Genomic DNA, 16368 nt, shown 5'->3' on the forward strand with positions numbered 1-16368 from the left:
CATGTTTTAGTGCATTTTCATGGACATGCTGCAGTTGACACCACACGCCTTGAAGTTCACATTCTTCCCACGTTTATTAAACTACAAAGACAAGGTATACCTTTATACATGCAACCATGATTTTTGAAATAACCACAATAAAGTGCCGATACGGTCAAAATATACAACTATCATTTAAAAAAATAGACATCTACTTAATGTCAGTCAGTTTCTTGTCCTTCCAGCTGGTTTATCATGTAACATGATGTGGTCAGCAAGTGATTTACATCATACATATTTTCCTCTACCATTCAGCTTGGCATGGCTAAAATGGCATTTTTATTGTTACTGATTCAAGTGTGATCTGGTTTATAAAAGAAAGCTCCCCCCCCTCCCCTTCTTTTTTTGTTCCAAGAATATATAAAGCACTGTGAATCCAGTCAGAAGTGAACATTGATGCACCGTAAAGTGGGACAGACCATACGTAAATATCTAAATACATTTTCTTGACCACATTTAGCTTAAAGGGGAACAACTAGGAGACATTGACATGAATAGTAATAATAAAAGATAATTTAAAAACATATTTGGTTCAGGACTTAATCCTGCAGAAACATTCGAGTTTGTTTAACTGTGAGGCCCACAGGAGGCGGCACCAGATTTAGTCAACCTTATTTAAACCAAGCTGCATTCAATGGTTTCAACATTTTGTACCATTTTCTGATTATGGCAAAGATGCGCATGAGCAGCAGAAATGGTTGCATGAAAAAAAATGATTGTGTTGACAATACCAGGACATTACACCAACGAGTTACATCGTAAAGCTGCTAATTCACAATTAGTGCAAGTGCTCCACCATACTGAACAAAAAAAGGCTACATTTGAAAGCTACCACCCGCAATGCAACACTCGAATTGTCTTATTTTCAGCAGTTCCCTAAATATAGTTTTCTTCCCAGCTCATCACTTAAAAATATGCTCATCTTATAAATAAGCGGACTTAGGAGAAATGACCAACTATATTACCAAGTAATAGTGTTGATCACATGAGATGACTAAAGTTGCACATTCTGCACTTAGCAGGTTTCCTTCCATAAATTCAACCAGCATCCAACAGATTAATTGCAAACTTCAACTCCAATGAAGTTGGCACTTTGTAAAACAGGAAGAAAAACAGAATACAAACATTTTGGAACCCCTTTCAAGACAAAATACCCATTATCAAAAAATAGACCCAATAAAAAAACACTTCCTCAATAATAACTTGGGGACAGTGTGGCATAGATGAACATGCCATTTTATTTTTCTTAATGGCATTTCTTAAAAATTATTCACATATTTTTCTTAAATAATTTAAAAGTAGCTAAAAACATTATCAATGTAAAAGTATTTTGTTTGATCCACTTCATATATGTTAATTTGCCTTTTTATTATATTTTAAATAATTTTTTTGGCATTGCTGTTTTGGGGTACTTTCTTCTCCTGTATAGCATTTCTTTTATTCAACCACATATAAAAGTGCAACATGTACCCTTGTAATTAGAAACTTGGCTGATGTTGCAAAGGCATTTTGATATAAACGGAACAACAACAGTATCAGACATTTTAAGGAGCACGTTAACGTGGAAGGCACAAAGATCCTGGCTATATTGCAGCGGTCCACTTGGCGTTCTGGACCTCCGATCACTGACAGCCGTCCTTCTGTTACCTGCTCTCCTATCTCTCGTTCACAACATCCACGTCTATGTCGTTCAGTAAGTAAATGTCCGTATGCCGTCCGATTCCCATCTGCAGGAGAGAGGAATGAGAGATGGACATTTCATCAGTGTAGGTACACTTGAAGACTTAACAAAGGGGATCATTTTATTAAAAAGAAAATAAACCAACAACAAAAACTTACTGATTACACTTATTGTTAATCAATTTATACATTGCCATTGTAAATCCAACACATAAGTTAAAACAAATGGACAGAACAACACAGAGGAAAAGAACGTCAACATATTGCACTTATTTGGACCGTTTCGTGGATCAGCGAAACTGCAAAAATCAATGTGGTGATTTCAATTTAAAAAAAAAAAAAAAATACAAACAAGGGAAGGTGTATGATCAAGACTGTTGATTGGAATTAATGAGTAAGAGGGTGCTCACCTTCAATCAATTTAACCACGGAAAATCCTGCAAGAGAGCATTCTGCACTACATACACTGCAACTGTCCCATCATAATTACTTCTGCACTAATTCATATCCAGCGTCCAATAATATTATTGGGATGCATTTGCAACTGATCAGACACGCTTTCACAACTCTAAAATTAATTAGAATTCATACATACAACACCAACAATTGCCCATGTATGCAGTTTTTCCTGTTTATTTTGTACAAATGGCGGGTCTCAGCAAGCGGCAAAGACAAACTGAGAATTGAACAAAAGGGGGGAAAAAAAATTTACACAAGACTGAATTGATGTTTCCTCTCAAAGAGACCGAATGTGTACGACCACAAAAGGAGTGAACATATTTTTAAGGAAAAAAAAAAAAAAAAAATCACAATGATGTGTTCATAAGTGGATGTAAAGCAGCGACACACTCCATATGCTCCCCTTAAAAAAACAAAACAAAAACAAATTCCTTTAAAAACTGTGCTGCTTGTTCATTTTACAGCCTTCATTAAAAAATATTTGTCTTGTAAACAAAAAGTATATTTTCTACTTAATATAGTGTTTTTGTTCCCCCAACAAAACTCTGCTAAACAGAGGTTGAACATAACATTGGGATAATGATGAGCTTTGGTGAACGATCGAAAAGAGTTTGATTTACAGACCAAGTAGGAATGCGGTGGAGACGAGTGGCTTTATAGTATCAACACATCTCACAACATCCGCGGTACAGCTGCAGCTAACTTGTAAACCTCTTTTTGCTACATAAACTGTACTACATAAGCGAGTGAGCATTGAATCGCCACTGACTGTTTTGGATTGAAACACTTTGAAGGGATGTCAATAATACTGATAGTTACCTATTAAAAAATAAGTAGAGGGCCAAGCATCTGTGATAGTAGCGGTAAGACAGAACTGACACCAAGAGCATACTAACATGAGATACTGCCATGTCATATGTTGATACAGTATATTCTTATACCTTTGGGGTGCGCTGAAATTAAAGCTAGTCCTGCCAGCGAGTCCCTCCAAAAACAACACTTTAAAAATACTTCTATACAAGTAAATGTTCCCTTTATTTGTCCCGCAAGGTTTACATTTGACTTCAGCAAGTTAGTCTCAAACGAACTCCAATTAGAACTTCAACGATTCTAACTTGTCCAAGAAATCAAAACACACAAAACTGACATCTTAGAGAATGAAAGAGTCGCTTGCGTCATAGTCTCTTACAATGCTTTTGTTGTTGTTGTAATTTTACTACAAAATAATTTGAATATGTATATTTGTTCATCTAACCATCTATTACAGTGACATATTTTGGAAAACCAGGATAATTGAATGCTCTTCCATTAGATGTCAGAAAGGACTAGAAATACACTCATATATATATAGTACATTGGCTGTGCTCAATTGAACAGGCTAGATTTCACACACAGTAAGTAGACTTGTGAATAGATTGAGATATTATTTCAATATTTTTGTTTGGTGGTGTGCCGTTTGATTTTTTTATTTTGTAAAATTAGTATGCATGGCTCCAGAAAGGTTGATTTAAGGAAGAAAATTGTATTGAGAATTGTTTGCGTGCATCAGTCTCTTCTAATTTTTATTTTCACCCTCCCATTATGTTACAAAATAAAGACATTTTAGTATTACAGCATAATACATAATGACATAATGAGTATTGCAACATAAGATACGATAAATTTTACGACTAGAGTGGGATTCTTCACTTTTAATCACATAATTTTGGATTAAAATGTGGATAAAACATTCATCATGATCATAAAGAAACGCCCAAAACAGCAAAAATATACCATTTACCAGGGAAGCACAAATACTGCAGATATCGGGTTGCCATTTTGTGGCATTCGACTTGGTATATGGAAATCTGCTTATACTACCTTTAAAGGATTTACTTAATCAATTTGGAGTAGTTCATGTGACCTGGTGTTGCTCCCATTTGATCTCTCTTACTGAGTAATAAGTCAGCATTTAGAAGAAAACAGACAAATACCTCATAGTCCCTTGCAAAAAGAGAAAATCAAGCTTTTAGCCGACCCACTTCTCAGAACAGACCCTAAGAATGTGTATCAGGACACATGAGGAAGGATCAGTGCAAGCATTACTGCATCGATTAATACTTGGACATGTAGTCTTAACTACATCGGGCTAATATGAGATAACGGAGGGGGCACTGACATAGACGGGGATACCTCGGAAAATCCTACATTGATATTAATTCACTCATTTAAGTAGAACTGTACTAATACAACTGAAACTTCCTGTGAATATATTGTGCGTCTTTTATTGACTTGGACCAGCAAGTTTAACTAATTTAAGCTTGTTGAAACTTAAATGCTATCTTCCTTTAATTGAGCTTTTTACTGGAGGGCACAGGTGTCAAACTCAAGGCCCGGGGGGCCAGATCCGGCCCACCACATGATTTCATGTGGCCTGTGAAGGCAAATCATGTGTCAGGTTCAATGATTCTTGCTAAAATCTGTACCAAAATTTCAAATTGTCATACTATGAATGATAATGTTGAGATATTGCAAGCATTCTTGTTACCAAACATTAATACCAAAAACTAAAACAAATCTAGTTCATAAATTTCATGTGTAAGTATGATAGTGATTAAAGATTTTTATGGTTTCACAGTGATAAGGGCCCTTTGAGGGAAACCGTAACTACAATGTGGCCTGCGACAAAAAAACTTTTTTAGAGGGATGTTCCATGTCTACTGCAACAGTCTGATAACTGATACAAAAATACTTCATTTCTGCATTGCATAATAAACTGGCAATAGTTCTGGTCTCTTATATGAAAGCAAACATGGTGCAAATTGTAAAATCAATATCCTGAAAAAAAATTGTGTTCAACCCTGTTGATTTTCTAATATCATATTCTTACAGGAATGGGTTTATAGTGTGCCATGCAAAGTCAAACACTATTCGAATGTGGACTTTCCATGAGCACCTTCTGATAGCACGCCGGATATGAAAAAACCCCAAAACAAAACATGAATCATTGACGGGGAAAACGCTTTGTCATGAACTCCAACAGTCCCGGTAGAGTATAGCGGTCAAGAGTCTTCAGAAGAAAGATGAATGCTTCTGGTTACTGTGCTGTTCATCTCTAGGAGTCGTATTCAGACTGCTCCTCTACTAACAGATCAGGTCGATTGCTTACCCGGATGCTAAAGTCCAGGCAGGAGACCCCCAGGGCAACCAAACAGTGCCACGCCTGCACACAAGACAGGAAAGACCAGTCAAGTAACAGAAAAGACCATGGGTGAAATGCTGTGTGCGTATTACTGGCAAACACACAACTGTCACAATTTGTATTTGAATACCGGCGTTAGAAAGCATTCCAAAACAAATTAGTTCCAGTAAAATCGACTCACCAGGTAGCCTACAAAGCACATGTAGGCGATGGAGAGTAGAGCGGCCAGGATGTAGAGCAGCACGCTGTTTAAAGTCGCCACATAAACCACCACAAAGTATATATTGATGGAACAAACCATAAGGATAACAAGGCCACCTCCGATCTTCCAAAACCTGAAGGAAAACAAGAATAAAGATACTTTAATTCAGTACCTATGTGAAATATGTATAAGGACAATCGGGACAACTACAGTAATTTCCGGCCTATAAGTCGCGACTTTTTTTCCCACACGCTTTCAACCCTGCGGCTTATGCGGTGATGTCGCTAATTTGTACATGTTTTTTTCCTAACGGCTGCAAGGGGGTACTCAAGCGGAAAAAGGTAAGCGTGAGACCAGTGGAATATATGTGTCGTTTGTATGTTTTATGTTTTATTTTTTTTGTTTTTTTTAAGCACTGCACTAGCTTTAGCACTGTGCTTGCGTGTTGCTGCCGCGTCTCAGTGATTTTAACTGGTATGTTTTTTTTTTTTTTTTTTTTTTAAACCGGCCCTGTTAGCACCGCGCTAGCGGTACGCTAGTGTGTTTCTGCCGCGTCTCACAGATTTAGGTATGTTTCTTTTTTTTTAAAAAACGGCTCTGTTATTGCTGTGCTACTGCTACTGTATAGCTGCCACGGCTGTTTCTTGTTTTGTTTTTTACCGGTATGCCTTTTTGTTTTAACCATCCCTGTTCGTGCTACCGTGTTGTTGCTATGTTAAGCTAAGCTAAGGTATTAAAACTTTGAAAATTCTATGTACAGTCTTTCTTTGTAAATATCTCAATGTGGGTTTCAATGTGGGCACTTGCGGCTTTTACACAGGTGCGGCTTATGTATTTACCAAATGGGCTTTCCTTTACAAATGTAGTGGGTGAAGTTTATAATCCGGTGCGCTCTGTAGGGCAGAAATTACGGTACTAAACTACAGTATGTTGGCAAAGGTATCACACTGCCTTTACACCTAAAAGGACTGAAAATTCAAGGAAAATTACATGCGCCATCCCATAAAAGTGTGTATAGCACTGACTAGTTAACATTTTAGCAAAGTGTCATTTCTTCAGTGTTGTAACATGAAAAAAAAATTCAAAAATTAAAATGTGAGTGGTGTTCTCACTTTTGTGACATACTGTGTTTATTCTACATCACAAGATTGAGGAGGAACTATGGGATGGGGTCTGACGGATTAACTCAGAGGTACAGTGTCTTAATACTTTTGTCAACATGGTTTCAGTTTTTTCACTTTGTAGATTGTTTGCTTACATGCCATTTGCAAAGTCATTCATGATGGACGTCAGGCTGGTGAAGGTCAAAATTGGGATCAAGGCAAAAGGAAGCTAAGGGACAAGAAGACGAATTGATTGTACACATCCTCTACCAAACTATCTCAAACCAGCCAACAGGTACTTAAAAAAAATGTAAATTCTACATTTTTTACAACCATTTTAATTTGAGTCACCATCTGACCTGCATGCTTTGTAGCACATTAAGGAAGTCGTTCATCCCTGTCAGATGCTGCACATCCTGAAAAATGGCCACCAGCAGTGTTGGTGTGATGGCGATGGAGCGGGTGAGGAGCACTCGTGCAAAGCGAGACCACCGCAGGTTTAAAAAACCCTGACAAAATAATAATAATAATAATAATAAGGAAGAAAAAAACAGAACCACATTGCATTTCTTTGTTCCAATCTATATTATCAACAATCACTAAAATATACCTCCATAACAAATTGGCCAGAGTAGGTGCCTGTCATGGTGGAGCTCTGCCCTGCTGCAAGGATGCCGATGGCCCAGATGTACAGCGCAGCGGGACCAAAGAAACAGCCCAGAACCACCCCCTGATTAAGAATACAGTAATTACACCTTTTCAAAAAGTACTTTTCACAATGTATTCACCCCTGCTCCCTGCAAAAAAATAAAAAAACACTCAGTAAGTTTGGTGTGTGCAATGGCATCTTTACATCATTGTATGCATCTCAACTAAATCCATCGATACAATTAATTGCACAGCCGCAGTGACATTTATTCACCTTCCACAGCAACACACCTTTTGATAGCACTTTTGGCAATTTGCTGATATTTTATTTTTGGGGTGGGGAAGGGAAAGAAAAAAAATTCAGACCTAGACTAAAATAGGTCGACACAGATATTGTGTCTCTATCCTTCGAAGCTCCGTCGGCGCCAGATTTCAAGTTATTTTCCTGTATATTCAATACAGGTTCAGTATATCCACATACAAATCTATGCTATGGTACCTATTAAAACAACACCCTTCATTGTTTTAGCACAATTGGTGGAAAGTTAGTACTGCAGGTAACAGTACGTAAGGCAGTTAGCTATCGTCAGTAGGATTGGGAATAAAGCATTTTGCTTAGACTCTTCCGGTCATTACTGTCCATGAACTTTAAACTTAAACTTCTAAAACTTACCACAGCAAGTAAGGATAAATTGACTTACCCCTTTGTAGATATCAACCTCCAGTGTTTCATTGTTGAGCGGGAATAGATCTTGGTGAGGGATGCTGGTTGCATTGCACACATTGTGCTGCGAGAACAAAATAAAGATAAGTACTATATTGTACTTGTTTTCAATTGCTGAAGTACTCCAGTATACCCACCACGTCCATGTTGGTCTTATTGAAGAAAGCCTGGGCAAAGACGGCTACAACAAAAACGTTGATGAGGAATGAGACGAAGAGGGCGATGGTTGACTCAATGAAGAAGTACTTGTTGGCTTCCTTTATTTCTTTTTTATTTTGACGGTCGATGTCACGAGACTGGTGCAAGAAGAATGGAATGAGTTCACATTATTTATTAACCTGAGTACAAAAAGGGCAATCACTCAAGTTTTTCCAACATATTTCTTTATAAATTATTCATATTTGAAGAGAAAAGCAATTCTCACTTTGACCAGAGCTGAATGCAGGTAGATGTTGTGCGGCATGATGACGGCGCCTATGATGCCAACAGCCTGCTCCAGTTGTGTGGCCCCACATCCCGCACAGTATGGTACAAACATGCCCTTCAAGACCTCCCCCTGATCTGGCTTCACAACCACATACTAGAGAGGGGGAAAAAAAGCAAAGGGTTTAACATGTTGTTGATTCCTTTGTTGAATAAATGTGAGAAATACAGAAGAAATCTTACCTCGTAACCAAAACTTATTGCCATTATAGTGATAAGAAAGCCAAAGAAAGCTTCAAGTTTCCTCAGGCCTACAAAAGGGATAAAAAGAACGTGTCAGCATTGAGGGCAGACTTGATTTATTATTATTATTATTTTTTTAAAATAATTACATCCATACCGTATTTGTCCAAAAAGAGGAAGACAAATGTATCCGTGATGGTAATGAGTACACCACCCCATAAGGGGATACTGTAGGGAGAAGGAAAAGGAAGAATGTGATCAACTTCCTGTATGATAGAAATAGTTCACTTTCTTAAAGTAGTAGTAAGAATACGATTGTAAAGGTACCTGCCAACAGACAGAAGATTGAGAGCTATTGCACATCCAATCACCTCCTGCATGTCTGACCCAATAATCGCCAACTCCACCATTATCCATAGGATGATTCGTGGCACCTGCAGGAAAATGTGGATATTTTTACCGTTTTATGGAAATAAAAAAAATTTAAAAAAACATTTCAGAATGATTTCCTGAGGAAGAAACACCAAATCTCAAATAGCAGTTTTTGGGGAAATTATCTTCACTTTCACAGAGACCAAAGAAATGCTATCTGTAAAGCTGAAGTTTATGTTGGAGTTGAAGAGAATCCATTTACCAAGGCGCTTATATTCACAATGTTCACGGGAGTGCTGGAGCCTATCCCAGCTAACATTGGGTGAAAGGAGGCCTGCACCCTGAACTAGTTGCCAGTCAGGCCACATAACATCACTGAGCGGGAATTGAACCCATGCTGGCCAGACCAGGTGCCTGTCATGGTGGAGCTCTGCCCTACTACACCATCATCACATGACATATTCATGACCAATTTCTGAATAAATTTGAGAAATTCTATAGGGCTTTCCTTGCACTCTATATTTACTCTAATACATTCTGTTAGATTATATAGAATACTAGTAATGGAAAATAATTCCTTATACTGTCAACCTTTTTTGCATTGGCCACTGTATGAGAAAGTAGTTCACACAATCCATGCCTTGGATTTTCCAGTTGGCATTGTTATGAACAGATGTCATGGAGTTGTGGATGCTCACAGTGGAATATTGCCGGTTGCAAACTTCCGCCAGGTGCATCCCCGTGACGACGCCAAGACGTGCTGCCAATCTCTGCAGCAGCAGCCCAATGATGGTGGCTCCTAACAACACCCATAAGAGCTGAGGATGAGAGACAAGACGCGCAGGAGATTTATTGGATGGACGTAGGAATGTCTGAATTCCTACCGCCGCTCTTTAGGTTAATGGCGCCGATAGTAGAAGTTGTTAACCATAGCCACAATTGATCTGGTGTGGAATTCTTTGGCTGATCGCCATTTGTTTGGCAAAGTTTTAAGAGATGTGCCCTTCCTGACACAACCCTATTCATCTTTCTTGGCTTGAGACCGACCAACAGTTTGGACTGGCTTGTGCCCCCTGTAGGGCCGCATTAGGAGTGTCCAATATGACCTGCATAGAAAATCTCTGATTTTCTTCACAAAATCCATATTTTGACTTCACAAGATTGATACAAATGTTTAACTGCGCAGATGATGTAGTATTTTAACTGAGGAATTTCATTGCATGTTGAAACATCATGTAGACCAGTGATTTTCAAATTGGGTGGTGTGGCCCCTGGGCGGGGCCTGGTGTTATGAAGGGAGGATGGGCGGTGCTACAATGAACTAGTTGCACCCAGCTGCTCTATAATATTGCTTGCAAGCGCGAGTATTAGGGCGGCAGCTGCAAAAAAAATGTGATGTACACGAATATGTAATGATGAAACATCCACTTAAATAACACACAAATAACCAAAACACTGTATGTTTTTGTGACATTAAGTGCTCACCTTAAATCCAGCTTTAGCTCCGGACTGCAAGTCAGATTCAATGTTCCCTGGATCTAAGTAAGCGATGCTCATCAAGAACCCTGGTCCAGTGAAAGCCCAGAGTTTCCTAAAACTGAACACCTGAAATACAACAAGGGAACAACATAAGTGACTCATCTCCTTTAATTTGAGTAAAAGCCTTAATTAAGTACCATTCATCTCACTTTATACTTGAAAGATTTTAACGATGGTCTTAGAATCACATAAACATCACTGAATTTAGCAAATTTACAAAACAGGCCTCTGTTTTATGAGTGGTGCTTATTCAATACCTGATTGACATTTTCGGGAATGGCCACCTTCTCCTCAAAGTATGTGGAGAAGGGCTGATCTAAGTCAGTGGGGGAGGACGGAGGTGAGATGGAGTTGTACTGGTTGGTCTGAATGTCGCCGTTGTCATGAGGGGAACCCTCTATAAAAAAAAAAAAAAGACGGAAAAAAGTAGAATCAAACAAATGATTATAAAAGCAAAAGTCAAAGAAAAATCTGTCCTGTAGCTTTAGCAGTCATCATTTTTCCAAACAGACTAATGTTGCTTCAGAATCACACACCACTCAATGTTGAAATAAGTGGGAGTCATGGCAGTAAGCAGACTTTAAAAAAAAAAAAAAAAAAAAGAGACTGCTCAAACTGTGGGTTTATTTCACCCTTACAAAAACAAAACACAGTGTAACTACTCTACTGTAAAGAAGAATTTATGTACCACAACAGCATGTCTACAATCGCAACACAGTTTATTTAATAATTTAATATAGCCTATCAACAAGGATTGCATTGCCCCAATAAGTGGATTGACACTGTCACCTGTGCATATTTTTATCGCTTTACTGAACAAAAAAACAACAAAAAAAACCCCAAAACAAAAACACACTCAACAGTCAACTTACAGACTGATTACCTGCTGCCTGTTAATAGGTTAGCCGTTAGCCAGTTAATAGTCATCCGCTAACTAGAAAGCAAAACAGTCAACTTTACTCTCTCATGAGATGACGCCCATAATACTCATAAGTACATTAAGCTACACTTTTTGAAGCTACAAATATTTGGCCTGTACATCCTGCCATGAACTAATTACTTTGACATGTAGAAGCAGCCATGGTAAAATAAACTACATGGGAGAAGGTACTCATGTAAATTTAAAAGCTGCAGAGGTAAATATCTCATTGCTTCCACTTTTCCTGCTTTAGTTAAATTATGTATTTATCGATTTAAAGGACAGCCCCTTGTGATGGATTATTTCTTTTTCGAGGGGCCTTTACAATACATACATGTATTCAAATATCATAAAGGTAAATTCAGAACACAATACAAAAATATTTACAGTATGTTCCTTCAACACTGACCACTACTGGCCCCAAACACTAATGTGGACTTTACTGACCCGTGACGCTGCATTATAGGACTCTGCCTTCAAATGTCAAAACATCCTGACATTCAACAAAAAAAGAATTCCTTGGGAAAACTGAATGGCAAAGAAACGTGTCAACATACCAACGTGTGTGGACAAATAAAGTAAACTGAACTTTAGACCTTAACGTCACTCATGAAGCAAGCTCATTAAATGAACTGTCAAAATAGTACTCCCCCCCGACCCCCACCCCAAAAAAATAAATGAAAATTGCAAGACAACCGGGACAATATACATGAACTTCTGTCTAGGTTTGTATCATTTTATTTCCATGGCATGTACAGCTACTTTTATAACTGCATAAAAACCTAAAACATAGTTTTAAGGCCTTGTGGCTGACTTACAGTGAATGCGCAACACTGTTTTAATGTCAAAAGAAGTACTGTAGGTGTGTGCGCACGTTGCTCAGATTTCTGTTGTTGTAATGGGTTACCTTGGAGTTCGCCATCCTGCTGGGCCTTCATCATGGCAGGCCACTGGAATCCTGAGAACTCGAGAGATCACTTTCAGCCTCCTAACAAATAGACAAAAAAAAAAAAACACAACAGATTACTTAAACCTGCAAGATTTTTCAGAAAACACTTGGGTTTGTCTCGTAAAACATTTACTGCAAAAAGAAAAAACACTGATTACTTTGCAATTGTGGCATGCAATATGTGTTTTGTGGTATAACTGAGCTCGGCATTTTCATTGTTTTGGGAGGGTGTTACAGGGGTGGGGGATACATATGCTTTACACTTTTTATGACATCTAATTGATTTTATTTGACATGTTGCAATTGGGAACTAATCCCAATCTGTGCATTGTTTTTGCAATCATTTAACTTCCAGTAAGTGTTAAAGGGAAACGTTTTTCCTCCATTTGCATAAAACCTCCCACCTCACTGAGTTTTTTTTTTTAACTTTACACAGCATAACTTTGAAATCAGCAATCCAAGGATGAAATGGGAACCTTGAAACACTAAAGTTTTCTCTAACACAGGATGGGCACGTGACTGTCAGATCATGTGCCAAGTGACACAAATCCACTTCTCTCCCAAGTCAGAGTTTCATTTCCTCTGCAATTAATATTACAAATGTGTCTACATTTGACACCGTTTGCAACAACAGTCATTTATTTTAATAAACAAGGAACAACATCATGATAGCATGACTGTAGTGTTTTCTACCATTTCTTTCACCTCTGTGAGATTAGGAAGTACAAATTGTCAGCTCCTCAATAAAAAAAAAAGAATTAAATACAAAAAGGGATATATGTGATAACTAGTTTTTTTTTTTTTAAACAATACTCATTTTTACTCTTGTATGGTAATTAAAAATGTTAATGTACTCAAAACATCACCTGAACAAGTCATATTAGGTTTTAAGTGTTCCTCTGCTTTTTCAGACTGATTTATTTATTCACAATCTTTCGTTATCTGCTGAAAAAGTCAAATATTCACAATTGTAATGATCCGGCTAAAGCAAGAAAAGTATAGGTTTGCTTCAGGGAGCTATTTTTTTTTACAAAAGTAGTATTTTATTGCTGTCATGTGGCATCTTGATGCGTAGGAGAAAAAATACGTTAAAGACACTGGAGGAGGTTCAGCTTGACAAATGTAGTGCTTTGAATGATTAACCTTGTGGAGTCCATAGACAATTCTAAATCTTTGGGGGGGGAGGCGTCTGAAACAGCAGGGGCAAGTCCTTACTTTAATGTGTATAGTGTTATTTTCTATGGAAAACCAAACACGGGTAAAAACCAGCATGCTTTAAGGGATTATGTTTGAATTTAAAGGCTCCGTCGTCGATTCAATCATTTTAAAAGTTGATGAAGGGTCACATGTTCAGTCATTCCATGAGGCCAGTGGGCCACACAAGTTCACATGATCCAAGTAAAATCCTTCAAAGAAATCCCCTTGACAGAATGATTATAACATCCTTTACGATACAACAGAAGCAGTTACATGTGTATCTGAATTTAAGGAATTTGTTAGAACTTCTGCTTATGCTTGGAAGGACTGAGCATTTTTATTAGACTTGACATATATGTAACAATATCTTGTTCACACTACAGTGACATTCTAATAGGGCGAAGGGTACGTCTTATGTCATCCATTAGATTCCAGTCTCGCAAATACTGATAGTGAAATACTGAAAAAGACATAAAACACAATTGTATACAATATACATAAGTACGGTTCCCTGCTCCAGCTTTCCATCAGTTTAAGCAGTCCTTAGCATGGAAACTGTTGAAGATCCCTGATATAAACACAAATATATATATATATATATATATATATATATATATCTTGGTAATTGGTTTCGAGAACCAAGCAAGATTTTAGTAATCAGAAACGATGGGGAAAAAAAAGTTCCTATGCATCCCAAGTAACATCAACAAATTTTATGGTCAAAGAATGGTGTTAAAACAGCTCATATTTAACAAACAGAACATAAGGGTGAAAGTATTGCTTGTGCAGTTAATTGAGGTTTTATGGTGGTGACAGTTTGGACTCTGGAAGAACTTAGTAAAAAAAAAAAAGTGGATAGTAAAAGGGAATTGTTGTTTTGAATATCAATGATCAATCAGTGTCACAGAATACATTGTGTACTTGGAGGGACCAACTGTATGCAATTCATCACAATAATATCAAATTACATAAAATAAATGACATTCTTCCAGATCTGAAAGAAAAAAGATCATCAAGTTTGAGATAAGAAACTTTATCAGCACTTGGCAGCTTTTACAATCATAAGTGCACATCTGTGACAACTCCCAAACGAACAAGGACTGTCAAATATTATAACAGTGCAGTCCGAGAGGCTCAAGTGCCGTTCTTAGTCAATTCAATATAGCAATCTATAAGTGATGTTAACCTTGGCAAAAGAGGGAGAACCATTTCATTTGAGTAGCATTCTTGTTAACATACGAATGTGTAGCTAAAGTCATTTTGAAGTTAATATTTCTCAGGCATGGCCAAACTTAAATTAGCTTGTTGCAGAACCCCTCCAACAATTCTGTGCCATTAAATGTAGACTTGCTTTGTAATGGAAGCGCGTTATTGGCAAACTTATATTTCCATTGTCACGCTGAGATTTATAGGCAAAAGGCAAAAACTGTTTCATCGGGGTGAAGTGACGAGCTATGACGTTAGTAAGGTGCAATGGTACACGACAGTGCACAGATTCAACTCGAATTGCAGCAGTGAGTAAACCAGTGAAGTAACAGGCTGTAGAAAAGAGATATGCCGAAAAGACATTGGTCAGATTACGGTAATAAAATGTGAAGATGGTGATGATGATAAGGGGTATTACTGTTGTTGATTTTAGTTCTTTTAATTATTTTTAAGTAATTGTTATCAAAAAGTGTAACTTCTTCTAATCCTTCAACAACATAACAGGATAGGAAAAGTAAAAAGAAAACAAGACACCTCCCCCAAATTGATTTCCTTTTTTTATCGAAAACTCAAAACCAACCATTCGAATTAACATTTTTAAAATTCCATGGTGGGTTGACAAAGTAGCCATTAATATAAACATACAAGCTAACACATGCTAGAAGCTAGCTTGCTGGATTATGTCATTTAAAGGGACATTTCCCAAAGTATTTCAAACAACTTTACCTGATTACAATGTCGGGTAGAGGCAATAACAGTGTACTTCGGGAATGGGGTCCGATATCCAAAACGTACCATGGATAAAAATGTAAGGTCAATCGAGTTATCAGGTTGAAGTCGACCTCATCCGCGTCTTATCGGATCTTTCCATGTTAACTTTCGGTTCAAGAGTCACTACGCATGCTCATAAAACGTACACTGCTCTGATTGGTCAATGAGTAAATGTATTCATATTTACTATGCCTGACTTTTGTCTGCCAGGTAGAAAGACTTCTGCTGTTTTATTATGAATAGGTAATGAATAATAATTTCCCTCCACTTATTGCCATTATCTGTTCTTCCTCTAAACTTTCACACAACGTATCCTTATTTATGTCACCGGTGACCCGGAGCTGATCCTATTTGATTGCCATCATTAAAAGTTAAATTGATATAAAACAAGGCATATAGGAACATCTTAATTATCCATCCATTTTATTTGCCGCTTATCCTCACGAGGGTCACGGGGAGTGCTGGAGCCTATCCCAGCTGTCAACAGGCAGGAGGCGGGGTACACCCCGAACTGGTTGCCAGCCAATAGCAGGGCACATTGAGACAAACAGTCGCACCCACAATCACGCCTTGGGGCAATTTAAGGTGTCCAATTAATGTTGCATGTTTTTGGAATGTGGGAGGAAACCGGAGTGCCCGGAGGAAACCCACGCAGGCACGGGGAGAACATGCAAACTCCACACAGGCGGGTTCGTGATTGAACCCGGGACCTC

The 16368-nt window shown here is 37.9% G+C and overlaps 1 protein-coding gene across 1 annotated transcript; it reads right to left on the bottom strand.

The window, feature by feature from the left end:
* Positions 1-49: 49 nt before the first annotated feature.
* On the bottom strand, positions 50-15787 carry slc11a2 (solute carrier family 11 member 2). Its single transcript, XM_061832342.1, has 17 exons — positions 15611-15787; positions 12440-12520; positions 10871-11010; positions 10560-10679; positions 9773-9892; positions 9030-9136; positions 8860-8930; positions 8703-8770; positions 8461-8616; positions 8174-8332; positions 8014-8100; positions 7275-7394; positions 7024-7173; positions 6820-6893; positions 5541-5694; positions 5327-5380; positions 50-1766 (listed from the first exon to the last, which is right to left on the bottom strand). The coding sequence occupies exons 2-17, from the start codon at positions 12471-12473 to the stop codon at positions 1695-1697; spliced, it is 1686 nt and encodes a 561-aa protein (XP_061688326.1). The 5' UTR covers positions 12474-12520; positions 15611-15787; the 3' UTR covers positions 50-1694.
* Positions 15788-16368: the final 581 nt, after the last annotated feature.

This window comes from Syngnathoides biaculeatus, chromosome 10 (genome assembly GCF_019802595.1).
Source record: "Syngnathoides biaculeatus isolate LvHL_M chromosome 10, ASM1980259v1, whole genome shotgun sequence".
Taxonomy (NCBI): Eukaryota; Metazoa; Chordata; class Actinopteri; order Syngnathiformes; family Syngnathidae; genus Syngnathoides; species Syngnathoides biaculeatus.

What these genes read in the sequence shown, in the direction of transcription:
- slc11a2 (XM_061832342.1), bottom strand. Translation starts at nt 12,473, where the DNA reads ATGATGAAGGCCCAGCAGGATGGCGAACTCCAAG. An exon ending in TTCCCGAAAATGTCAATCAG is followed by an intron (nt 10,680 to 10,870) that starts GTATTGAATAAG and finishes GTTGTATTTCAG; the next exon opens with GTGTTCAGTTTTAGGAAACT. An exon ending in AATGACTTTGCAAATGGCAT is followed by an intron (nt 5,695 to 6,819) that starts GTAAGCAAACAA and finishes GTTTTCCTTCAG; the next exon opens with GTTTTGGAAGATCGGAGGTG.